This window comes from Aplidium turbinatum, chromosome 6 (assembly GCF_918807975.1).
Source record: "Aplidium turbinatum chromosome 6, kaAplTurb1.1, whole genome shotgun sequence".
Lineage (NCBI taxonomy): Eukaryota > Metazoa > Chordata > Ascidiacea > Aplousobranchia > Polyclinidae > Aplidium > Aplidium turbinatum.
Window position 1 is genome coordinate 34,875,451 of NC_137477.1, and position 26,436 is coordinate 34,901,886.

General features: G+C 40.9%; 2 protein-coding genes across 2 annotated transcripts in view; both read left to right on the forward strand.

Moving 5' to 3' along the window:
• The window catches only part of LOC145772608 (phosphatidylinositol-3,5-bisphosphate 3-phosphatase MTMR2-like), a 133,793-nt gene that overhangs the window by 98,012 nt on the left and 9,345 nt on the right, over window positions 1-26,436 (forward strand). Inside the window, exon 10 of the mRNA XM_082584468.1 lies at window positions 23,372-23,551. Coding sequence (XP_082440594.1) covers window positions 23,372-23,551 — 180 coding nt within the window. The remainder of the gene's footprint in view (window positions 1-23,371; window positions 23,552-26,436) is intronic.
• On the forward strand, window positions 14,062-22,352 carry LOC145771713 (52 kDa repressor of the inhibitor of the protein kinase-like). The gene is made up of 5 exons (XM_082583440.1): window positions 14,062-14,132; window positions 14,506-14,587; window positions 18,269-18,908; window positions 20,723-21,619; window positions 21,715-22,352. The coding sequence occupies exons 1-5, from the start codon at window positions 14,062-14,064 to the stop codon at window positions 22,350-22,352; spliced, it is 2,328 nt and encodes a 775-aa protein (XP_082439566.1).

Below are 26,436 nucleotides of genomic sequence, written 5' to 3' on the forward strand. Positions count from 1 at the left end.
CAGCCCTCGCCCCCCAGCTAAAGCCTGCCAGGCGCTTGAGTAGCGCAGCGCGGGATGTGAGTTTCTTGCGCAGTGACACCAAATGGTGGCGGTATGTGAGCGATCTGTCCAGTCTTACCCCAAGATGTCTTGGTTTGGGGCAGAAGGACAGAGATTTTCCGTTGTTCTGGACGTGTAGCTCACGATCAGCTTCCCGATTATGGAGGTGGAAAGCTGCTGCCACAGTTTTCGTTTCGATGAGTTTCAGTCGCCAGTTCTGGATATAGGCTGAGAGAGTTTTCATGTCCTGGCTCAAGGTGTCTTCTAGATTTTCCCACGATTTTGTGGAGTGGAAAATTGCCAGGTCGTCCGAGCAAGCGTATTTTGCGGAGACCGTAGTTGGCAGGTCGTGGGTGTAGATTAGACCGCTTAATTTTTCGGTAATTTTTGTTTTTATTTGTGCACACCCCTTTAATCTTCGCATTTACCTGAAAAAACCTTCCTGGCAAAATTTTGGGTGAATCCACCAACATTTAGTGACCTCTCACAGTGTTTTTATGTTCTCATAATTGGGTCATTCCATATCAAAACAGCCATTATGAAGATATCTTGTATGTGGTACTTCTCAGATGGTATTAATTAGAATGGCCAGTGTTTCAGCGAGACAGAGGCCACAAACATAAAAACGTTTCTCCAACCACAAATATTCCTTCATGGATAGGTCTAAACGAAACAGCACGGAACTATCTAAGGTAGTTTGGGACCTTAAGGACAGGGGTGTTGATTCTAAAATAACATGGTCCATCCAAAGCTGTACTCGGCCTTTAGTGCAGTCGTGGGAGCTTAAAAAGTGGTGTTTGTGGGAAAATTTTTTTATCAAGCTGATACTTTTCTCAGACCTTCCCCATATTATGCAGATGGCTCAGAAAAAAATCCCCATCAATCGGATGATGGGAAACCCCCTTTTGGACCCATTTTCCAAATGACGTCACATTCCCTTTATGAAAATTTCAAGTTTTTTAAATTAGGACATATTATACATCATTTTTTAGCTTTTTTCAAGGGGAACGACTTTTTCTATTAACAAGAACCCTGAAAATGTGCAGAAAAAGAGTTATTACCGATTAAGCAAAAAGATAAATCTGTGAATTTCAGGCAAATTTGAAATGATTCGTCACTGTTGGACTTATTCTTCCATATTCTATAACAAAAATTAAACAAAGTAGGCTAAGCGAAACGTAAATTGAAGCTATCATTAAAAATGACAAAGATGTTGCTTTCCTCCTCGTCTTGTCCCGTTTCATATCTTCATTGTACGAGAATTCCTTTTCTTCGGTACCAACATCGACGTTATGCAGAAGTGAAAAAAAGTCTTCATTCTTAAGTTTTTCGTCTAGTCTCTGGAATATGTCGTTCATACAAATTATTACTTAGATACGAAAAAGATGTGAAACTATTTTTGTATTTCAAGCATAGCCTACTTAGGCTACTATACTATTACATTAAACACCATGACATTCACCACACGAAGAAACACATGCCATTCCATAATTGCGACAGGTGCAAGTTTTCGTTTCACATGGATTTTTCGTTGATTTCTTACATCTGCATCTAATTACTGTGGTCAATGCTTCTGGTGCTATAGGCATATCCGTCATTATTGGGACAAGTTCGTTGTTGCCATTGTTTCTCCATCCCCATTCACAAACATTGAATTTAAATTCTTCACCAAGTAAAGACGTAGCCCATGGAAGTAGGGTGTTCTTTGGCTCGGTGGTAGCTTTTCCGGTGCAATTATCCCTTCGCATGCCATATAGCCTACATGTAATTGTCATGTCTAAAAGTAAACAAAGATAAATATTGCATACAGGGTATCTTGAATTGGACAATATCTTAAAAGTGTAAACATTATTATATAATCCCTATGTAAAAATACATACCTGAGTTTAGTAAGCTAAAACCTCAATTGCTAAGGTAACAGAGATCAGTTGTCAGTAGATGTTACAGAAAATATATTTCGCACTTATTCAGTGCATCGTCAGTTCTGAGTTTAGTAAGCGTTGAATCTTCATTGCCACAATACCAGATCTTGAATGCAGTTATAGAGGCTTCTCCGACCTCGTTTTGGGAACTCCAGACATTGCTGATAATTGCAGAATTCTCTTTCAGCGTTTCTGATTTTCACAAACTTCTTTTCCCATTTTCAAATATCGATCACGTTGTGTCGCATCCTGACCATGCATTGAGGAAAAGAAAATCTTCTTTAATATCTTTAATACTTGGGTTGGCTTCTTTGATTTTCCGGGCTTTGTTGAAGCGCTCCTTGGTCGAAGTAAATATCATCATGAGTGTCAGTCTTCCAATGATGCAGTAACATATTAACTACATCAGTATCATCAGCAATGACATTTACTGGACCTTTTCGAAGAGAAGCATAATGAAGGGATTTCGCTACAATGGAACCGTCAGCATCAGCAGAGCATTTTGCCTCGCATAATTAACCGCCATGCGATGTGCCTTTCTCCTCTGCTTTGCAGTTTCATTCTTGTGCATTTCGTTTTTCAATATTCATTGTGTAGATCAGTTATTTTTAATGTAGATGTTAATGTAAAATCATCAGAGCAGTTGTGAACTTCAACTTTAGATTGTCTCAGTAGGGTAGAAACAAACTTGATGTATTCAGCCTTGGTTTCGATGCAGCTGAGGTAGCGATCTTGAGTAAATGGAAGTGAATTGCTCGGATCAATTTTCACAAACGTGCACTGTGGAACGGAATTTCGGCGCAAGTGCTCGCGACTTTTAGTACTTTCGTCATGATAGACATCAAACACAACAACAGCATGTGTATAATGGTTTTGGATATATTTCACATACGATTTCAAACTTCCGAAAACTTCATTCCTTTTTTCCAGCAAACTTTATGTAGTAGGCCTAATGCACCACCGTCGATAATAGAAGTTGCTTGTTGATTTCCTCTAAGGCATGCGACGAAGAACCAGGCAAAAGAATTTTTCGAAGAGAGGGTTTGTCAGGCTTTCTCATCATGCCTTCCTTGAACATGGACATTGGCTCTGAAGTCAACTCGAATTCGAAAAATTGCTCAAGGCTTTCTTCGCTTTCAGCAACAGCAAACATCCTATTGAACATGACTTTCGAACCAATACCACTTGCACTACTTTTTGTTTTGTTTACTTCCATTAAGGATTCTAATGGTTTGATTAATGCGATAGTGATTGCTACCCCATCTAAACCTTTTTGGATATTTTGACCAATTTGCTCCGCTTGTTCACAATTGACGTCATCTTTTCCAGCGTTGTACACTAGACCGTTTGAAAGAGAAGATAGGTTTACATCTGGTACCAAGAATGGGTTTTTCGTTGTTAACCAGGCCAGAAACTTTTAAAATCTTCGTAATCCCTCTTTTTTCTTGAAGCACCCAACTCTTCATGCTGGTTAGCCTACTTCATAGAAACTGAGCCTTGTTTAGTTGCTTCATTGCTTTATGAATACTTGCCGAGTGACTCACACTAAAAACCCAAAGATGTCGAACACTTTCTGCATACTTTTCTTTCCGTTAATCCTCCACGCGACTTAATTGAGCGCATAAGAGCTTGCTCGATCGCAAGATCTTTCCAAATTCCAGTGAAGCTTTTTGCTGTCCTCTTTACTGTGTGCTGCTCGGTTAGGAGTTGATTGTAGGCCTACAACCATTGATGAAAAGAAAATTCTGCAATTATCAGCAATATCTGGAGTCATAGTAGCCTGAGTATGCTTCAAATACAAAGATAGTTTCACATCTTTTTCGTATCTAAGTATAATTAGTATGAACGACATACTCCAGAGACTAGACGAAAAACTTAAGAATGAAGGTTTTTTTTTCACTTTTGCATAACGTCGATGTTGGTACCGAAGAGGAGTGCTCTTACAATAAAGATGAAACAGGACAAGACGAGGAGGAAAGCAACATTTTTGACGTTTTTGATGATGATGATAGCTTCAATTTTTGTTTCGCTTAGCCTACTTTGTTTAGTTCTTGTTAACGAATGTAGAAGAATAAGTCCAACAGTGACGAATCATTTCAAATTTGCCTGGAGTTCATGGATTTATCCTTTTGCTTAATCGGTAATAACTCTTTTTCTGTACACTTTCAGGGTTCTTGTTAATAGAAAAAGTTATTCCTCTTGAAAAAAGCTAAAAAATGATGTATAATATGTCCTATTTTGAAAAACTTGAAATTTTTATAAAGGGATTGTGACGTCATTTGGAAAATGGGCCCAATAGGGGGTTTCCCATCACCGATTGATGGGGATTTTTTTCTGAGCCATTTGCATAGCATGGGGAAGGTCTGAGAAAAGTATCAGCTTTATAAAAAAAATTTTCCACAAAAAACTTCCCACGACTGCACTTAGTGCACTACTTACAGTGGAGGTGGTCGCAATAATTATGGCCTCTGTAAACTTGATGCAGTAAAACGGCAACTGTTGGGCAGTTCATAGTAGAATTTACTTGTGTGTATGGTCCGGCTATCGGAAGAATTTCTCGCCTCAACCGGCTCAGCTGAATATTTTCAACTCTATCGTTTTGCCGGATCTGTATCCTTGGTAACCAGCAAGTTCTTTTGTAGCAAGTCGGCCAGTCGCATGTCTTTGCACACAGCTAGACTACTTGTAATCATGAGAATGAAGGGCTTGTGTTGTGATTTTTTTCTTAGTTTTTTGCGTAACCAGGGACATAGTCAGAAGGCAAAGAGAGCGATTGCCACCTTCTAAAATATTTCAAATAAAAATTCCACAGTCTGTTACAGCATCATTACAGCAGCAGCACCTAGAAGACACCTTGAGCCAGGACATGACAACCCTCTCAGCATATCTTCAGAATTGGTGACTCAACTCAGCAATACTAAAACTGTGGCAGCAGCTTTTGGCTACACAATCGGGAAGCCTATTGTGAGCTACATGTCCAGAACAACGGAAAATCTATCTGCCCCGAACCAAAATACCTTATCATGATATCAGACAGATCTCTCACATACCGTCGCCACCATTTGGTGTCACTGTAACGAAACTGACATCGCGCGCTACTCAAGTGCCTGGCAGGCTCCAGCTGGAAAGCGAGGGCTGACACTTTGCGTATAGCAGCCTTACTGCCTTAGCCTTTGTCCACTCTTCAGTAGAGCACCCAGGCTAGGGTCTACCTTAAGCAAGAAGCATGGCATTGCCACGTTTGTGCATGAGAGCCTGAAGTGGACGTTTGTCGACCAATCTCCAACTCATGCCGAGATTGAGTGGGTGTGCATATGTATCTCAGACTACAACATCTACAAGCCCCCAGTCCCCCACCCTCGCAAATGTTGCCATCATCCCTTCCAACGTTCCCCTCCCCCAGTCTCTACGCTGGCGATTTCAACTGCCAGCACATCGACTGGGGCTACAACAACACAAGCAGCGACGGAGAATTGCTGGCTGACTGGGCCTCTACAAACCATCTTGCCCTCCTATTCAATCCAAAGGAACCAGGCAGTTTTCGCTCAGGCCGCTGGGGAACAGGGACAAACCCTGACTTGGCCTTCGCGTGGTCCCAACACCGGCTGTCCCTCATCATCGCCCCAAAACTTGTGGCTCCTGTCCCGAGTTCACCGGTGAAGCGATGGAACTTCAAGAAAGCCGATTGGAATCAATACAGCCTCCTGACCAATGAGTCTACTGCAAAGTTACCACCACCTGAAACATGCAACGCAGACGAGGCATACCAGGACTTCTGCAATGCTATAATAATTGTGCAAAGGCCACAATACCACGTGGCCATCGAACCAGCTATACACTATGCTGGGACTCTGAGTGTGAAGCTCTCTATCGCTCCTATCTGGGGCCTAGGCACCACAAGTGGTGCTGCTTCTAACACCGCCGCCACCAGACTACTTGAGCGGCTGGACGCAAAGAAGCTTGAGTGATGGAATGAAGCCGTCCAAACCATCGACTTCTCACACTCAAGCCGCAAAGCATGGAGCATCATCAACAACCTTACTGGGCGCTCAGCAAACTCCCCTCGCCAGTGCCCCGTTTCTGCAAATGACATCGCTTCCCAGCTAGTGCAGAACGGGGTCTACAAGACAAAGGACCGCGAGACATCCCACCTTGTTGCCAAGGAAGTGTCTGCCCTGTGGCGAGTGGTAACACCACATCATCATCATCATAATCCATCGTCGGTTTGTTCCCCACTAGTGGGGGTGGCCGATTGTTTCCGCGCAGCAATTGTTTTAATCCCTTTTCTCCATTTCACCCTGTCCCTTGCATCTTCCTCCTTCAGTCCGACTTTTTTAAATTCATCCTTCACTTGTTGTTTCCACGTTCTTGTTGGACGACCGCGTTTCCTCTTCCCATCCACCTTTAGATCTAGTGCCTTTCTAAGAAAACTTCCTTCCTCCCTCCTTATCACATGTCCATACCATCTTACTCCATTTGCCCTTGCCAGTTGGTCTATGGTCTCTCTCATCTCTAGCATATCCAACAATTCTTCAGTCCTTTTTACCTTCTCGTTTTCACCCCACACATTGCTCTCACCATTGACCTTTCCGTTCTTCTCAGGATTGCCAGTTCACTCTCTCTCAATATCCACGTCTCGCTACCATATAGCATTGCAGGGCGCACACAGCTCCGATATACTTTCCCTTTCATCCTTAGTGAGAATTTTCTGCCATACAACATTTCCCCACATTCCTTGAACTTTGCCCAGCCCAATCTTGCCCTTGTTGTCACCGCTGCTTCACATCCACCACTTCCATTTATCCGATCACCCAGATAACAGAAGTCTGTCACTGTTTCGATGCCATGGCAGAACTCATCATCATGGCCTTCCACTTCATTCCTTCCTTTACTGCATTTCCCACAAACAAAACACTTTGCCAATCTTGTTGCGTCTCTCTTGACATTAGCACATCTTGCATGTACCCACTTTCCACATTCCTTGCATTGCATTGAATTTCTCATCACTCTCTTGCCACATATTCCACAGGGATCTACTTTGCTCTCAACAACTGTTCCTTCTGCTCCACTCACCATCACTTTTGTTTTTTCAAGATTCACCTTCATACCCTTGGTTTCAAATGCTTCTTTCCATTTCTCAAACTTTCTCTCCAGTCCCTCCATACTATTACTTGTCAAGACCAGGTCGTCTGCATACAAAATTTCACTCAATAAGCCCTCCCTCACTCCTTCAGTTACAACGTCAACCACAATAGCAAATATTAGAGGTGACAAAACTGATCCTTGGTGTACACCAACCTTCACAAAAAACTCGTTTGAATAATTTGATCCAACTCTCACTTTTGTTCTTGCATCCTCATACATAGACATCACAGCTCTCACTAATACCTCCGGTATACCTCTTTTCCTCATTGCCCACTCCATCACTTTCCTTGGTACTCTGTCAAATGCCTTTTCTAAGTCGACGAAACACATATATAGTTTTCTCTGCTTCTCTCGGTATTCCTCCTGCATTCTTCTCAATATAAACAGAGCATCCACTGTACCTTTTCCTGGCATAAATCCAAACTGCATATCATTTAATTTCACCAATGTTCTCAACCTCTTTTCTAGTATTCGCTCCACAATTTTCATTCCATGCTCTAGTAGTTTTACACCTCTATATGCACTGCAACTTCTCACATCCCCTTTTCTCTTGAACAATGGAACAAGAGTACTTTGCTTCCACTCCTCCGGTGTAGCAGTCCAAGAGTTACTGCATGCCAAAAGTTACAAGAGTTGCCAAATATTTTATTTAAATTTTATTTAATTTTGTTTCAAAAAAATAATTAAATTTTTAACCTCTCAAAAGGTCAGATTAATAATTACAAGTATTTTGTAATGTTAACTGAAAAGCTTGCATTAGTTTGAGAGCAATGAATTCATCACACTTAGTTAAAACAATTTTTGCTTTTCTATCGATTGTGAAAACGCCTGGCACCGCTGGTAACTTTTGGACTGACAGTAACTTCCAGACTGCAACGCCGCAGAAGCAGTCCAAAAGTTACTGCTATTGTAAGTGGGTGTGCTTTTTCGAAATTCTTTTGGGAAAACTTGTGAATGGGCTGAAACTTCACTTGGTCAGTAGATTAAACCCTCTGCAAGTGTGCGAAAGATGAATCCCAAGGATAAATATTCTCACCACGAAACCATAATTCTAGACTTTTAAGTTTCGTGCCACGTGTTTTCGATGGGAGTGCAACGGAAATTCATTGGAATCTCAAAGTGTTCAACACTTTCGTAAAAGCTAAAGCCTTCCCCGCGTATGAGACTGTGATAGCCTACTCACTAAAGGTTGATGACGTTTTGACTACTGGTTGGCCTACATGTAGCCTAAGTTACTTTATATTTCTTCAAAACGGTAATTATGAAAAACCAGACCAAAAATAGGCTCAGTGCTTCATTCACTAGAAAACTTTGGTTTTAGCTTTCATGAAATACGCCTACATAAAATATAGTCAAAGACTATGTTCGTCAACTACAACTCAAGACCAGCGGCTAACAAGTCAGCCTTCAAATGTAAACTTTGTACGATATATTAAGGCCTGTTGCTGTATAGCTTATTAAATGCCACCGATTCGCGTATAGCCCGATTTAAACTTTGAAATGTTTGGAGCGATGATCAATTAAATTATTTGTTTCAACAGAGCCATATAGCCTACAATGAGTCAATAAAACACTCATAATACTACATTGTGAATCGTACGTTGCATTATAGCACAATCAGGATGACAGCAAAAGACTATAAGCTAAGTGGTCATCTAGTCAATCACCTCCCCATGCAAATTTATTTGCCAACGCACGTAAGGCACGGACACAACTTCAAATAGTATGATACAAACAAATCAGGTTAAAATGATAGCCTACGTAAATTGTTAGGTTACAAATTCAAATTTCATTCCAAAACAGCAACAATTTCTGGTACAAAACTCATCTTATTTTCGCTTCATTCCCAATAATACGTTTCTGCTGTAAATCATCTTGTTAAGATGCAGTGGTGGATAAGTCTTCAAGTTCAACATGTTTCCAATGTTGAAATCATTTATACAAATCTGCTGCAAGCGTCAAATCTGAAAACCCTGTTTTAGTAACTTCTGGACTGGCAGTAACTTTCAGACCGCGTATACGCGGTCCTGAAGTTATGGTAACTTTCAGACTGCAGTAACTCCTGGACCGTTACACCGGCATTCCCTCTCCATCGAATACCCTTTGGCTAAGTTGTAGCATTACTTCAATTCCCAACTCTCCACTTGCTTTAATCATCTCTACGCTCACTTCTGATGGACCGGCTGCTTTATGCAGTTTCATTTGCCCCATTGCCTCCACCACTTCATCACAAGTAACCTTTCCCACTGGACCCTCCACCAGATCAACCTCTGTCATATGATCCCATACATTCTCCTTATTCATAACATTTTCCATATGTTCCTTCCACACTTCTCCTCTGCTTTCCGGGCTGAAATGCAACTTCCCATCTCCACTCCTTATACATCTTCCCCCTACAATATCATTCCCATCCTTTTTCATTTGCTTTATGAGTCTGAATACTTTGTTTTGGCTTTCCCCCATTTTATTAAGTTCCTTTTCAGCACCATTCTTCATAGCTCTTGCAACAACCCTCTTTGCCTTCTTTTTCATACTCTTATACTTCTTTTTATTCTCTTCTGACCCATTTTTGCGCCACTGCTTGTATGCATCTCTTTTCTGTGAAATCGCATGCTTCACCTCTTCATCCCACCACCATGTGTCTCCACGATCCCTCCTCACTTTCTTTTTCCCACATACTTCATCACATGCTGCTAGGACACCTTTCTGAAATGAAGCCCACAAGTCCTGCGCACTCATGTTTACCAGCTCTTTTGCTCTTTTCACAAACTTAATTCTCGTTTCTTTTTCCTCCAGTTTCCACACATTTCTCACAAAAACTCGTTCTTTCTTCACAATTTTCTTCACTTTTTTCATATTTAAGTCTCCTATTACTAGTCTATGCTGCAACTCCCACGGAATTACTTTCACATTCTTCAAGTACTTTCTCTGTTCCTGCCCAACCACAATAAAATCAATTTCCGACTCATGTCCTCCTGAGCTGTAAGTCACCTTCCTTTTCTCTTTCTTTTTAAACCATGTGTTGGCAATACAAAGTTTCCTTTCATCACAAAATTCAAGTAGCATTCTTCCTTCCATGTTTCTCTCCCCAAAACCATACCCTCCATGAATGCCCTCGAACCCATTTGCTTGTTTTCCAACATGTCCATTAAAATCTCCTAATCCAAACACCAACTCTTTTGAACTCCGTAAATCCCATTCCTCTGCCAAAACATCATAAAAACTTTCCTTTTCTAAGTAATCCCTACCACTTTGAGGTGCATATGCACAGATTAGCCTCACTACCTCCTCTTCAAAAGCAAGTACCATTGTCATCACTCTGTCACTCCTTCTTCTAACTTCTATTACTTTCTCACACAATTCCTCTTTTACCAAGAAACCAACACCACCGATTCCTGTGTTATTTCCTGACCACCATAACTTATATCTCCTCCCATTGACACCTAAAAACCGCGCTGACTGTCCCCTCCATCTTACTTCCTCTAGGCAACATATATCCACCCTTCTTTTTCTTAGTTCTTCACATATTTCAGTTCCTTCACCACACAAACTTCCCACATTCCAGCATCCGATTCTAACACCAAAATCTTTTTTCAATGTTTTTTTGTTTTCTCGGAACCCAGAGATTCTTCGCACCCCTTGCCCATCTAAGGGCTGCTGGGGACTAGGGGCCATTTTTAGCTTTTGCTGCATTTAAATAATATTTTGGAGCAAAGATTTTCCAGCCGGAAGCCCTTCCTGACGCTAACCACAGTTATTGGCGGTGGGCCTAGCCTTTACTTAAAAAGTATTTCCTGCAAGGCAGCAGGATTTCTAACAAGTTTTAGCCAACCAGTCGAGGTTGTTGCCCATGAGGTGGGACGTGGACCCACTTGTTAGTTTGGTGTGTGATCAAGACCAGTGTTCCCCGAGACCCATGGTGTAACAATCCATGGCGACTGCCCAGGGTTCAAAGGTGCTACTTGTACCACATACCATACCTCACAAGAAGAAACAATCTCTGGAGATTTCATTCCAAAGGAATTTGCCACCGCCCTCCGCCTAGTGAAACCACACAAGTCTCCAGGGCCAGATAAGATCTGCCCTGAGCTTGTGCTCCATGCTGGCCCTGCCCTCAAGTCCTGGTTACGTAGATTCCTCTCTTCCTGCCTGCACCACCTCACAATTCCAAAAATCTGGAGAAGAGCTTTAGTAGTTGCGATCCCTAAGCCTCACAAGCCACCAGAGGACCCAAGGAGTTATCGTTCGATATCCCTCCTCTGCGTTCCTTTCAAAATCTTCGAAAGGCTGATCTATGTCCGCGTGAACCCAATCATCAACCCGCTCCTTCCAAAAGAGCAAGCTGGGTTTCGGCGCGGAAAATCCACTGTAGATCAGGTCACACTGTTGACCCAAGATATCGAGGACTGCTTTGAGGCAAAAAAGAAGGCCGGCACTGTCTTTCTAGATCTCACAGCTGCCTACGATACTGTATGGCAAGGCAGCCTTACTTACAAGCCGCTTCGCCTGCTTCCTGACCGACATATGGTCTATATGATTATGGAACTTGTCAGGAATTGAAGCTTCACCCTCACCACCAGCAATCCACGGCGAAGCAGACTGAGGCGCCTAAAAAACGGCGTCCCACAGGGATCGGTCCTGGCTCCACTTCTTTTTCAACATCTACATCCACGCCCTGCCAACCACGGTCTCCGCAAAATACGCTTATGCGGACGATCTGGCAATTCTCCACTCCACAAAGTCGTGGGAAAATCTAGAAGACACCTTGAGCCAGGACATGCAAACCATCTCAGCTTATCTCCAGAACTGGCGACTGAAACTCATCGAAACCAAAACTGTGGCGGCAGCTTTCCACCTCCACAATCGGGAAGCTGATCGTGAGCTACATGTCCACAACAACGGAAAACCTCTGTCCTTCTGCCCCGAGCCAAGGTATCTTGGGGTGACACTAGACAGATCACTCACATACCGCCACCATTTGGTGTCACTGCGCAAGAAACTGACATCCCGCGCTGCACTACTAAAGCGCCTGGCAGGCTTTAGCTGGGGGGCGAGGGCTGACACTTTGCGAATAGCAGCCTTAGCCCTTGTCTACTCTTCAGCAGAGTACTGTGCACCTGTCTGGTGCCGCAGTGCTCACTGCCACAACATCGACACTGCCATAAACAGCGCCCTGCGCACAGTGACCGGATGCCTGCGTCCCACACCATTGGACAATCTCCCCATTCTCGCTGGCATCCAACCTGCTGAGCTTCGTCACGAAGAAGCCACTCTGTCCCTCGGTCGACGGGCACTGGAGCCTAACCATCTTCTCCACCACAAGATCTCTGCCTTCCCAAACGGGCACCCCCGCCGACTGAAATCAAGACACCCATTCGTGCCAGCCGCTCGGCTTCTGATCAACGAAGCTGATGAACAAGACATCTCTGGTGCGGCTACTTGGGTGGACCATAAATAGAATTCTGAATGGAGGTCAAGCACCACCAGACTCCATTCATTCATCACCGACACACGCCCCATAGGCCTGACACTACAGAGACAGGCATGGGTGCGCCTCAATCGTCTCTGTATGGGCGTCGGGCTTTTCCGCTCAACCATGCACCAATGGGGATTGGCTTCTTCCTCCTTTTGTGAATGTGGTGCCGAGGAACAGACCGCAGACCACATCATCAATGACTGTACCATCTTCAAGCCACCTAACGGAGTGGAAGGTCTGCGCGTCATGGATGATGAAACTAAAGACTGGCTGCTCTCTAGCAGCCTTCCAGTGTAGTCCGGGAACATCGTGAATCTGGGGTGGTAAAAGGATAGACCCTCGGCCCCAGAAGCTCAGATGATGACGACGACGAGAAGAGCACCTGTTTGACGCTGCAGTGCTCACTGCCATATACAGCGTCTTATGCACAGTGGCTGGATGCCTGCATTCCACACCATTGGATAGTCTTCCCATTTTTGCTGGCATCCAACCTTCTGAACTTCGTCACGAAAAAGACACATTCCAAGGTCTCTGTTTCTTCAAAGGAGCACCAGCCCTGTCAACTGAAATCAAGACACCCATTCGTGCCAGCCGCTCAACTTTTGATTAACGCATCTGATGGACAAGACATCTCTGCAGCTAATTGGGCTCACCAACAATGGAATTGAACCCTCAGTCCCAGAGGCTCACATGATGATGAAGAAGCATCGTTTGATTTCGTTGTAGTCTACCATTGATTTAGGCTGAAAGTACTCTCAGAATGTGCAACTGTAATGTTTTTTTTTCAAATTTTCTTGGAGGAGGCTTTCCGTTTTCTAGTCCTGGTGAGCATGATAGACTTTCTTATGGCATATGTTCCGGTCACCTGCCTGTCAGTCAGTATAAGAACAGCTGAGCTATGTCTACAGACTAGACTAGCCTACCTTGTAGTAGAGCATCGAGCAGATCCTCTTTTTTTGTTAAATGATCTTTTCCACTGTGAGTCCACCTTAAATATTATGCGAAACCCATATGGGGATTACCTTTTTGATGTGGTTCTTATTCAGACAATTGATATATGAGTGCGATAGTGCATTTTATTATAATTCAACCAATGACGAACATTAAACACCCGTTACTTCTAAGATTTTTTTGTTTCTGGATATCTTGAAGATACAAACAAATGATTAAGTATGCATTTTAAAATTTTCCTCTATCTTATTTGGTTTTTGTGTAATTGGCTAATCGTGTATTCTTCCCAACGAGTTCCTAGCATTTGCCTCAGTTTCCTCTGCTGGAAATTTTCAAGACGTTTGATTTCACGGAGGTATAATGTCCATGTTTCACAAGCATGGAGAAGAGTGGATAGAACGACTGCCTGGAAGACCATACATTTTGTGAGGATTTATATAGCATGGAGTGTTTGTTACGATTAGGGTTTTGTTCAGCACAAAGACCCAGCAGAAGTTCTCCATTTGCATTGCATTTCCCAATACCATGATGGCCTATGATACCCTTCTACACACCATGGTCCCTGCCAACTCTGGCATTGAAGTCACCGTGCACAACAAGTTTGTCTAGATGAGGGACTTTAAAGATAGTATGTGTGAGCTGGTTATAAAAGGAGATCTTATCTTCATATGTGAGTGTTGAAGTATAGACTGAGATCAGAGTGAGGTAACGTTTCCTTGTGCTTGCTTTCTTGCAAAACGTTTCTAGTGTTTCTTATTTAAGTATTGCAACTATTATTATTGACATCGGAGTCAGGTCAAAATTATAGTTTGGCAGCTGAAGATCTTATTGCATTGAGCAAATTTTTGTTTTACTGGTGCAGTAGGCCTGCAACTTTCATCTCCTAGTTAGAAATGTCTCCAAGATTCTCATGTGAGTTTGGTACTATCCACTGGCATTTTCAAACATTATCATTTATCTTGTTCCTCACAGAAATGTATTGTCATTGAAGCTGATCATCATCATCAAAGATCAAATACAATGCATGCATAACAGCTGGCATTTTGGAAGGGATGTGATACACACATATATTTGAAAATACGAATAATAAGGTCAATCAAGTAAAATTTCTCATCATGTAAAAAACATCGTAAAAAGATATTTTACTCCCAGTGAGATCAGGCATTTCTAAGCCTATTGCTGGTTGCCAGACAAAAAATGTTGAATCAAGAGCAAATTGGAGGTATTTGTAGTTGGGTGCTCCAAGTTATGTTCAAGACCACTTACAAAGAAAACTAAGCATTTTTTGGTTTTGTGACTTCATTTTTTCAATCCTCGGCCCCGAAAACATACAATTAGTCATTTTGTTCAGAAAATTTGACTTAAAAATGTAGATTTGAGGAAAATTTTGTAAAACGTGATTGTACCCAGTGGCGCCTGTAGTGACAAAAATTCAAATTTTCATTATGCAATTATTCGAACATCAAATAAGATAGAGAAAAAATTAAAAATGCATCTTTCATTATTTCTTTGTATTTTAAAATCCTCAAAAATAAAAATAAATTTGAGAGGTAAGGGTTTTCAATTTTCTTGAGATTGGTTGAATTATTATGGAATGATCCATGCTTAAAGCGTAGTTTTTGCATGATTGTGCAGTACTTTTGTTTTTTAAATTTGTTTGGTATAAACTTGGTGCGAATTATTTGTCTTTATTGTGTTTTGTATAGTTTTATTTCTTTGCCAATAAAACAAATAAACTGAATTGGTGTAATATTTTTAGGTTGGGTATATTTTTTCATTAATATTTGGTATAATATTGCTCTTCAATCTCTGGCAACCTTGGCCAGACGACAGCCGCACGGTAGCCGCATAAACTGCAGTCTTCAAAATTAGCATATTTTTACTTCGGCAAAAACGTTGCCGAGGCCAAACGGCAAAAGTTGAAATTGCCTCGGCAATTGCTGTGATCATTTATTACGAAAAGATTGTTCCAAAACATGTAAAACGAGAAGCAAAAAATATACTAGAGTAGTCAATCACGACCGCATTGTTTAATTTGTTGTGATGTAATAATACCAAAAGTAGCGATAAAGCAAGCAACGCGATATGCACGCTGTTACGGTAATTCACGTTAAATAACTCGAAGGGGGGGGGGGGGAGTAAGTTAATATTGGGTTGATTCAACGTTCTAGTCAGCGGAAATTGATTTAATTTTCCCGGCGGGTTATATTGCATAACAACAATGCCAAATAAGAATTTACGTTTGTACATCTAGTGACGTAGAATTATTATAAAATAACGTTAATTGCTTAACCAGGGACCGGTAACAAATTAATAGCTCCCTGCGAGAAGATTGCCTCGATTTACGTATAAGCTAACATAATTTCGCCACAATTGGGACACTGCGAGCAACACAAAGTCTGTTTGTTAAAGAACTAGTCAGAATCGGTAACATCAGATGCTGTACCAGCTGGACGAGATAACGGAAGACGAGGCGCAATAAGGAGTAGATGCTTACCATAATTTGACGTCTGCTGACGTTAAATCAATGCAAATAAGGTGATATTTCTATAAAAGATTCAATTCTCCCAGCTGGGCACGTGTCTAAGCGCCGGCGAAGTAGGAAGTAACCCAAATAAAACATCAAGCAATGGTAAGATTGAATCAACATCCTAGTCTGGTGTAGTCTAAGAAAATTAGTTTTTTTTTGTAATCTTGTGGTCTTTACAAGCGCTCGTGTGGCTTCTCCATTTTTATTGCCGACGCTAATGCGCCATTTATGCATCTGCGTCAGCAATTGCCGATTGCCGACACTAATTTCGAAGACTGAAACTGTGAACCACGCTTTAGTACTTTAATTATTTGAGAGAATTTTTTGGATTTATTACATTATTATAGATATATTACTTCCGAAATATGTTTATTAATTCATAAAGTTTTCCATGGTGTTGCTCCAAACTATTTGGACACTTTGCTTGTTCATTATAAACCTGCCAGAACTTTGCGTTCTCAACATCAATTGCTCTTGTGCAACCCTTCATGTAAGACACAATATGGAAATCGCACCTTCCCACATCCCAGTTGTTGCTGCCAATTGCTGGAACTGTTTGCCTATTTGTGTAAAAGAAGCTGAAAATTTAAAGAAATTCAAAACTCGCTTGACAACGTTCTATTTCACGGAATATTATGACTGAAAGTACTATTTTAATATCACCATTGTCATGTACAGCGCCCAGGAGCATAGTTTGACTGTGAATGTGGCGCTATATAATCCATCATCCTCAAAGACGAGGGATAGCCATCATGGCGCTATATAAATAAATTATTATTATTTAATTTGCAGTTGCATTGGTTGTAGCTTTCCCCTCTGTATTGTTTCAAATTTACAAACAGTCTATGAAAAGCAGCTACCTACTTCTTGTTTGGTAAATGCATATCTTTTGCCAACCATTGATTGTTATGGCTACTATCGGCGGCGCAACTAGAAAAAATCAAAGAGGGTCGGCAACGAGAGAGAAAACTAATAATTATTTGAGGAAGCGGATATATCACAGTTAGAATATTAGCCTAGTGTAAATTGACAGCGCAATGATCCAATTCTGTGACGTGCGAAGCGACCTTTTTCGCCCTGTCTGCGCTTGCTACTCACTCTCAAAAAAAGTTTCCCGCGCTTTCGAAAGTAGGCAGCAAATTGTTTGCTCTCCAGGCCCACATTTTAAAAAGTAGTCCACACAAACTAAGGGCTTGGATACACGTCAAGTTTGAGAAGATTGTAAAGAAAATTTAAATGCCGTCTTTATGATACCAAAATGGTTTAAGATTAATACCAAATTGGTTTAAGAATGTGTGATACCAATGATACCAAATTGGTTTAAGAATGTGTGAAGTTGCGACCATACGAAGATTACAAATCAGACTAGCCTAAAGCCAGCTGCAGTTTCGTTTTGAGGGTTAATAAGGTTGCATCCCAAGTTAGCCAATTCACCAAATTTTAGAAACCAAATTCAAAGAAAAGAAATCCTTTTAGTTTCTCCACCCTCATTCTCGTAATCCCAATCAAGACAAAGGATTAGCTATTCTAGCCTAGCTTTGATTGCCTTATCTGTAGCCTACCCAGACGAAATCATTCATTTTAAAGCAATCGATACAAATTCAAGAAGAAAATTCTAATGTTTACAATCTCTAATATTATTTCTAATGTTTACTGTATGTTTCGTCTATTTGTTATAATCTTTTAATGTTTGTTTGTGTAATTTATAGGCCTAACTAAATTGTTTTTTTCAAAGCTGAGCCGGTTTCCTGCACTTCAAGTTTTACTACCCTGGAAAGTCAGCCATTTTGTTTTTATGACATCATAATTAATTTTCTTCCTTGCTTTGGACTGTAATTCAGTTTTTGATTTTTATATTGCCTTCATCTCCAAGTTCAAAGTGCGTTAATATATTAAGTGCGTATTTAATCAGCTACTTGAAAGGAAATATTTTCATCAGTTAAAATGACCGAATTTTTCCCAGTCATTTCGGACAAATGACCGAAAAGTCTCAGCGAAAAAAACCCCCAGGGTTTGAATTGTTTTTCTATCGGTAACTCACTCTGTGCTTCAATCGAAGGTGGTTTATTGAATCGCCGCACGAGTGCTATCAGGTACATAACAAAACGGTATTTTATCTTTTTCACCCTTTCATGTTGCAGAGAAAAAAATTTTTTAAATAACATTATATTTTCGAAAGTCCAACTTAGCTGGTGATTTCAACAGAAGAAAACCTGCCTGAAACCGTTCCTGCGGATAGTTCTCCAAGCACGTCTCGGTTACAAGCTTCAGATTTTTGGTAATTATATTGCAACAAGGTTTACCATATCACATTGTTTGAAAGCAGAACTGCTTCAGAAGCCGTGGGTACCACCGCTTCAGTATGATTTCCTTAGGTATTCAAGAAAAGTTAACGGAAAAGATAAATTTTCATCGTTCCAACGTGATTGGTTGAGAGAATTTAATTGGTTGGTATACAGTGCCGTAAAGCAGGGGAGTTTTTGTAAGTTCTGTGTGCTATTTGCACCAAGATCTGTTGGAGGGTCGGATCTCCGTCTACACGTAGAAGTAGCACTTTCTGGAGCACAACGCTGTGCAGTTGGGAGGAGACTTCTACGTGAGCACGCAAGCAAAGGTTATCACTTGACGGCTGCAATTAAATCAGAAAGTTTTCTTGTAACTCTAAGTACTGGTACAGTGGTCGATAACTTGAGTACTGCCAGTCAGCGACTTCTAAAGTCAAAAAAAGATTATTTGGAAGGATTTGCCACTGTCATACACCTGTTGGGCAGGCAAAATATTGCCTTTCGCGGTCACCATGATAGTAGACCGCTTTCACTGGATTCGCCAGCAAAAGAAAATGAGGGCAATTTTAAAGTGCCTCTGACAGGAAAATAAATTTGCTAAATTTACCTATGATACCAAAGAGATGACACTAACAAACTTCCCTGACCAGCAAATCGTAAAAAATATCAACAGGCTACTAAGTTACACGCTTGCAAACTTTCGTTCACTTTCGGCGAATCTAGCACTCATTCAATTGCGAAAATAAAAACGGCAACCTAGCTGTGACGTCACCGTGGGTGGGAAGGACACATTCTTTCTCTGTGTTGAGTTGATAAGGTATGGTACGACTGCTCCAAAACGTCAATGTGTGGGGCTCTATTGGTCTAAAGCATGTGCAAAATGAGAATTACCGAAAGGAAAAAGTCAACTTATTATTACTATCAGGTTTAGATCAAATAGATTGAGTTTATTTTTATCAAACAGCATCTCAATTCAATTGAAATTGCAGTTTTTCTAAACTCTTGTAGGGCTACAATTTGGATAATTTTTTATTTGTCCTAATCTGGCTATAGCCATTTGCAGTGTAACAGCAGTATCTCACAGGCAGTACACTTAATTTATGGTTGAGGTAGGCCTAATGCCTGGAAATTGCTGTTTATGTGACAGAGTCAGTGACAAAGACGTGTGCTATATTTTCATGCTTTCAAACAAAACAAGGTGCTGAGAAGAAAATAGTCAAAGTTTTCTTCAAGTGTTCGAAAGTGGGATGGACCATACAAAACTAGTCGTATATGTTCTCTTCACTTCACTGGAGATGATTTTGTTAACACCACCAACCCGATTTGGATCTTCTCAGCAATGAGTGGCGTGCTGGGAACTATAGGTGGTGCGTTTGCCACAAGTGCGAGTCTATGTCCCAGCCCAATGAATGTGTATGTTGCCATGAAGTGCCACAGACGAAAGAACTTTTGAAGAAAGACAAGAAAGACGAATCTAGCTGAGTTACCAATTTGACCGATTTTGAGGCACACTTACATCCCGCAGTTCTAAGAACTTTTTTTTTATGAGGAGCCGGAAGAACTCGAGAAAAAAGCAATAAACCGAAAGGAGAAAACGGAGACCTATCAAAAGAGTAAGGATGCTACATTAGGCTAAAAATACCCTAAACGCTGAAGAATGCACACTAAACGAAGTGATTTTATTTCCTTGCAGGCAGTATCGGTAATTAGTCGCTTACAGGCATGTATTGGAGTGGATACTACAAGGTGGTGCTCTCGGAAGCAACAATCGGATTGTGCTGCCGTCATGCATTGTTTGGCGAATCCGAAACAATTTTCAAGTCCAGATGGCCGTTACACCGGATTTCAATGGCCAACTGAAGGCACATTATGAGGGAGAGAGAGAGAACTTTTATTTATTTATGAATAGTGATGAATGATGATGAATTAAATATGAATGATAATTCGTACGATTTCTTCATTTTTCACTTCAAGTATATTTTAGGTTTTGTAGGAACGTATCCAGTACAGTTTTATTAAACTGCAAAAAACAATAAATCTTTGAAAAAAGCAACCGCTTGTACCAACTCCGACCAAACTGTGATCCACCAATTACATCTAGAAAGCATTTGTTTCATCCGTCGCTAACAACGCCCACCCACGATGACGTAATACCACCAAAGTCGTCCCAGAGCAGTGAAATATGGAGTTTCGCCTGTGGTGGCGCTGCGGAACTGTCGTTTTGTATACATTTCGCCCTAACCAGTCGAGCTTCGAGGTTAAGATTAAAAAGTTCGCTAAGCATAATTTTGCGCTAGAAAATGCTTAGAAAATTTACTATACTTGGGTCCAACCTGTCAGGGGCACTTTAAAGCCATTCTCAATCTATTGGTAGCAAGAGGAGATTCCAAGATTATCACATACATACAACAGGCTCCCAGAAATGCGATTTATCTCAGCTGGAAAATACAAAACAAATTTATTGACATAATTTCAAATCAAATTCGAGAACAAGTTGTAAAGGACATCAAGAAAGCCGAGATTTTCTCAATATTAGCAGATGAAGCGAGCGACGTCACTAATTCCGAACAGTTGTTCCTGGTAGTGCGATACGTCCAAGATCTTCCAGATAACACGTCAGCGTTGAAAGAAAGTTTTTTAGGATTCAGTCAAGCTGAAGATTTAACGGGGAAAGGTTTGAGTGAACAGATAATCCAGCTTCTTACACAATGGGGATTGGAACTGGATAAACTTAAAGGACAAGGCTACGACGGTGCAGCATCAATGGCCGGAAAAATGAATGGGGTGCAAGCTGTGATATCTAGGCATTACCCGTTAGCTGTTTATGTGCACTGTGCCTGCCACTGCTTAAACCTGACTTTGTCGTCTTCCAGTAGTATTTCAACTATAAGGCGTCCAATGAAAACAATTCAAGATTGCATAACGTTCTTACGTTCCAGTCCTAAACGTACAACAGCACTACGCAGGACCATTGAAGTAATTTTTCCGAATTACAACAAGACCACTCTGGTTGCCCTTTGCACAGTGAGATGGGTTGAAAGACATGATGCTGTGGTGCGCTTTATAGAACTGATTCCGGCAATTGTACAATGTTTGCATTCATTAGAAGATGACCATGACACCAACACTTCTGACAAAGCGGAACTGCTAAGCTGTAGGGTGAAATCTTTTGACTTTATTGTATCTGCTGTGATTATAAAATTTGTGTCTGGAGCTCTGATAACGCTTTCAGAAACACTACAGAAGATAACCAATGACCTTCTCTCGGTCTGTGAGTTGACATCAAGCGCATGTTTGAGTGCGTACTTGCAGACAACGAAAAGAAAACATTTAGAGACGTTTACCGACAAGCTTGTAAAATCGCAGATAAAAACTTTATTGTGCGATCTAGTACAAACTTCCGTTCAAATCCTAGGGACGGAGATGTTGAAGGATATTTTTATGACAATGTATTCCGGCCTTTTTATGACAATGTATTCCGGCCTTTTCTGGAATCTGGAATCTCTCAACTTTCCGACCGTTTTAATTCACATTTCCGGAAAGTAGCTAAAATGTTCAATCTTATTCCCGTAAATATCGCGAACTGTAATATTACTTGTCCTAGTGACGCGAAGAGTCACTTTGATGATATCATTGACATGTACAACATCGATTTGTCGCATTCAGTAGACGTTGTGTCTCAAGAGATATTCATGTGGGCTGTCAAGTGGAAAGATACCAACTTCCTTGATTTACCAGCATCAATTGACGAAGCCCTCCCTCATGCGAAGCAAGAATCCTACCCAAACGTTCGTGAATTTTTGAAGATTTTTCTCACTATACCTTGCGCCACTGCTTCAGTGGAGAGAAGCTTTTCTGATTTAAAAAGAGTAAAGACGTCTCTTCGAAACAGTTGTGGTGCTGAGAGGTTGACTGGAATTGCAATGATGGCTTTGCACAGAGACATGACTGTGGATTACAAACAATTGGTTGATAAATTTCTTGCAGATGCTCCACGTCGATAAGCACAAATGTAACCTGAGTGTTTTAAATATGAAGACCGTTCATCTCACGTCAATTAGGCCTATGTTCTATTATAGTATATATAACATAGGCCTAATTGACGTTAGATCAACGGTCTCTACATATTTAAAACATGATTAGACGGCTCTTTTTGGGCCACTGTGTGAGCTTCTTTATATTCCTGTGTTTTCGCTACATTAATCCCAACCTTACAGAGGTACAATGTATTTACATTTGTTTTTATTCGACCATTGACACAAGTTTATTATTATTACTGGTCATCCACATCAATATTGGAACTGGCAAATTCAATCCACAACACTTTTCATTAGGCTGTCATTCATTACTACATGTGTGCTTCTCTCTGTTTTTGTTTCATTTTTTGCTATTTGTTTTTTGGGTTTTGTGGCCGTGCTAACTACTGATATATAGCCTATAGGCATACTACATGATTTTCCATTCAGGCACGTTTTAAACCTTTCAAGGTTTTGCCACCTTTTCCCGTTCATTAACGTGCTGGTAGGTATATATCGATTTTTGTAGTTAGTATCTTTTTCGTCCCGGACGCGTTAATGACGAAAAATAAAATGATTGATTGAGTGATAGCTTGCGAGAATAAATAACGGTCTGTTAATATTTTGTATTGCGGTTTATGCAACTTGAGCATGAAACAAGTTTGGTATGCATAGAACGTAGCCTGAACTGACACACGTTAAGTAGTACGTAAGTCTCAGTCTATTTTTTATTTTTGTTTTTTTTGAAGTTGCAAATCTCAAAGGGGGCTGTCTTGCCGACTAGACATCCCCCCTAGTTGCGCCCCTGGCTACTATGTTCAATTGTTCATGTGTGTTCGATTAACCTTTGACCTTGGAACGAAGGTCATATCATTTACTGGTAAAAGATCCACTTTTTGCATTAATTTTGTGATATGAAATATTTTTTGTTTTACTTTTGTCAAATTTTTAAACTTTTATGGAAGGCTGAAATTAGATTATCAAATCTTGACTTTATACTGTGCCAGGATGTAAAGAAGCGGACGAAATCCCTATGGTCACTAGTGGCTGCCAACAATGATGATTACTTGAATGCGCTATATGTATCAGCATATCAAAACCACGTGATCTTACCCATCGCTGCAGTGAGGCATCTTGGATTTTGGTCAGGTTATTATGCCAGGTGGAATCCGAGAATGAAGCTACAAGTACGACTGGGTTTAATTTTTTTTGCCAGTCTGTTATTTAGGTTTAACAAAAGGATGCGTATTATAAACCACATTATAAACCACTGTATAGCCTGCTTTTAGCAAAAGATCATTTTTTTATTTGTGAAGTTGGCTTAGAAAATAACTTTTGATTTTTTTTGCAAATTTGATAAATTTCAATGGCCTGCAGTTGCACCCAACCCTTTCTCCGGGACATTGCAAGCATTTTGTCCGAAAATTTTTCCACTAGATCATTGGTTTCCAAAATTTTTTGATTGCAACCCAAATCTGAATTAGATGAAATCTTGCAACCCAAAACATAGACAACCTGTAGCTTATAGATAATTTCAGTACTCTTATTTCTATTTATGACTGCTGCAGAACCAGTTGTAGGGTGGTTTACTATGGATTCACTTGCTTGAAGGCTAAACGTGCTGAATTTGTTGCTGAGTCAAAGTTGTTTTGCATTTATTGTTACACATCTTTCAAAAACACCAGCATTTCAAAATGAGAGTCACTAAGTCCTGTCCACTTTGGCTTAAGCACATCTTTTCCAACAGAGAAAAGTTTCTCCACAGCAGCACTGGAAGGAATGGGGGTGTTGTATTTAATGAAGGATGAAAGGGAAAGTATATCGGAGCTGTGTGCGCCCTGCAATGCTATATGGTAGCGAGACATGGATATTGAGAGAGAGTGAACTGGCAATCCTGAGAAGAACGGAAAGGTCAATGGTGAGAGCAATGTGTGGGGTGAAAACGAGAAGGGAAAAAAGGACTGAAGAATTGTTGGATATGCTAGAGATGAGAGAGACCATAGACCAACTGGCAAGGGCAAATGGAGTAAGATGGTATGGACATGTGATAAGGAGGAGGAAGGAAGTTTTCTTAGAAAGGCACTAGATCTAAAGGTGGATGGGAAGAGGAAACGCGGTCGTCCAAGAAGAACGTGGAAACAACAAGTGAAGGATGAATTTAAAAAAGTCGGACTGAAGGAGGAAGATGCAAGGGACAGGGTGAAATGGAGAAAAGGGATTAAAACAATTGCTGCGCGGAAACAATCGGCCACCCCCACTAGTGGGGAACAAACCGACGATGGATTATGATGATGATGATGATGTTTTAACACGGTATTCGAAAAGCTCAAAGACTTGCTCTTGTCCGAAAAAAAATGCGTCCACAATTGCTGTTTCCTTCTGCACCGACGTTTTACGGGATGGCGCCAACACACCAAAAAATTACTCCTCGGAGTCGTGACTGGTGTTGGTGTTACTCTTCTCGATATCAACCTGGCTTGATGTCTCCCGCAACTGTCGAATTACATCTAGGACCGCAGCTCTATACCAGAAAACGAGATTCCCAAAAGACCGAAACTTTGCAACCAAACCGATTATATAGCTGCTTGACCACGCCAGTGTTGCCAAAAAACGAGTATTTTTTTCACTTTAAAGGTGAACTGCAACGAAAATACATGGCTTTTGTATTTGTAGATCTTTCTGAAATAAAACGTTTTTCAACAATTTTTTGATTTTTGTGTCACCATTAATCAAAAAACCTAAAAAAAACTTTTTTGAATTGAATGATTCTGATTGGTCAAAAAAATTGATGACGTCATTGGCTGGCAAAGCCGCATCCAAGGTCTACTGTTTTGCGTGCAAACACAAGGAACAAATCGCGTAGGCTACGGTACCGAGACAGTGAACAATTTTGTGCTAAGGGAGTTTTTACGCCCTTGAAATGGTGGTTTCTTGTATGGCTCCCGGTTGTACTAACCGGAAAATCGTCAAAGAGGTATCCTTTCATCGTTTACCTCTGAATAATGACAACAAGCTGAAGAAATGGATCTCGGCTATCCATCTGTAAACAAGCACTGCCGTGTGTGCAGCAATCATTTTCTGGCCAGCGATTACCAACATGATCTACAGGCAGAGCTACAAGGCACCAAGTCCAGACACCTGCTCATCCCTGAAGCTGTTTCTTCTGTCTTTGATTTTTCAAGATATGTGAAAGCCACTGTCAATGCAGTACCCACAAAACTCGATCGACCTAGGTAGGCTACAGGTCTGTGAGTACGATCGGGCGTTTGTATCGAATAGCAAAGCGAGAAAACAACAAGACTTTGAAACAGGTCAGTGGGACAGTAAAACATTGGCAGGGTAGGCAACTCTGAATACATAGGCTACTTTTAGTTGATATAAACCACTTGGTTCAAGCAAATTAATTTCCTGCACTTTTTTCAATGCAAATTTTCCATCCGACTGCTGTCCGAACTGGTGTTGTCAGAGCACGAATCAGAATGATGTTCTTTGCTGTTAAGTCGCCGTCTTTTTGGTTCAAAGAGACATCCTTGTCTTGTTTCAGACAGCTTGTTTCAGACAGTTTGTGCTGATCTTCTATTACTCAATATACAATGACCTATGCGACGTTTCTAAGGCAAATGCATGAAGCTGTTTACTTGGTTGCCCGCCGATGACGTCACAAGACACATAGCGCCATCAGGTGGCCGATTTTTATTTCGTTACATCTCCCAAACAAAAAGGCATATCAAAAAATTGTTTCGAAAAATATAATACTTAAACACTAAAAAATCACCAAAAAAATTTTAATTTTTCATTTCAGGTCCCCTTTAAATTAAAAAGTAGCGGATAGCGGGAGTGCGACTGAAAAAAAGTAGCGCTTCTTCCGCTACCGCTACTTTGGAAAAAAATAGCGCCGCTACTGCAGCCGCTACTCCAACTAAAAAGTAGCGCCGCTACTTTTACCAAAAAGGTAGCGCGCTACTGCCCACCTCTGCCTATGTATAGGTCACTATGATGGCTTGTTTTTAAATTTTGTCAGTTCTTGACAAACATTTAACAATTACTATTCGATTTTTGCTTCACTGAACTT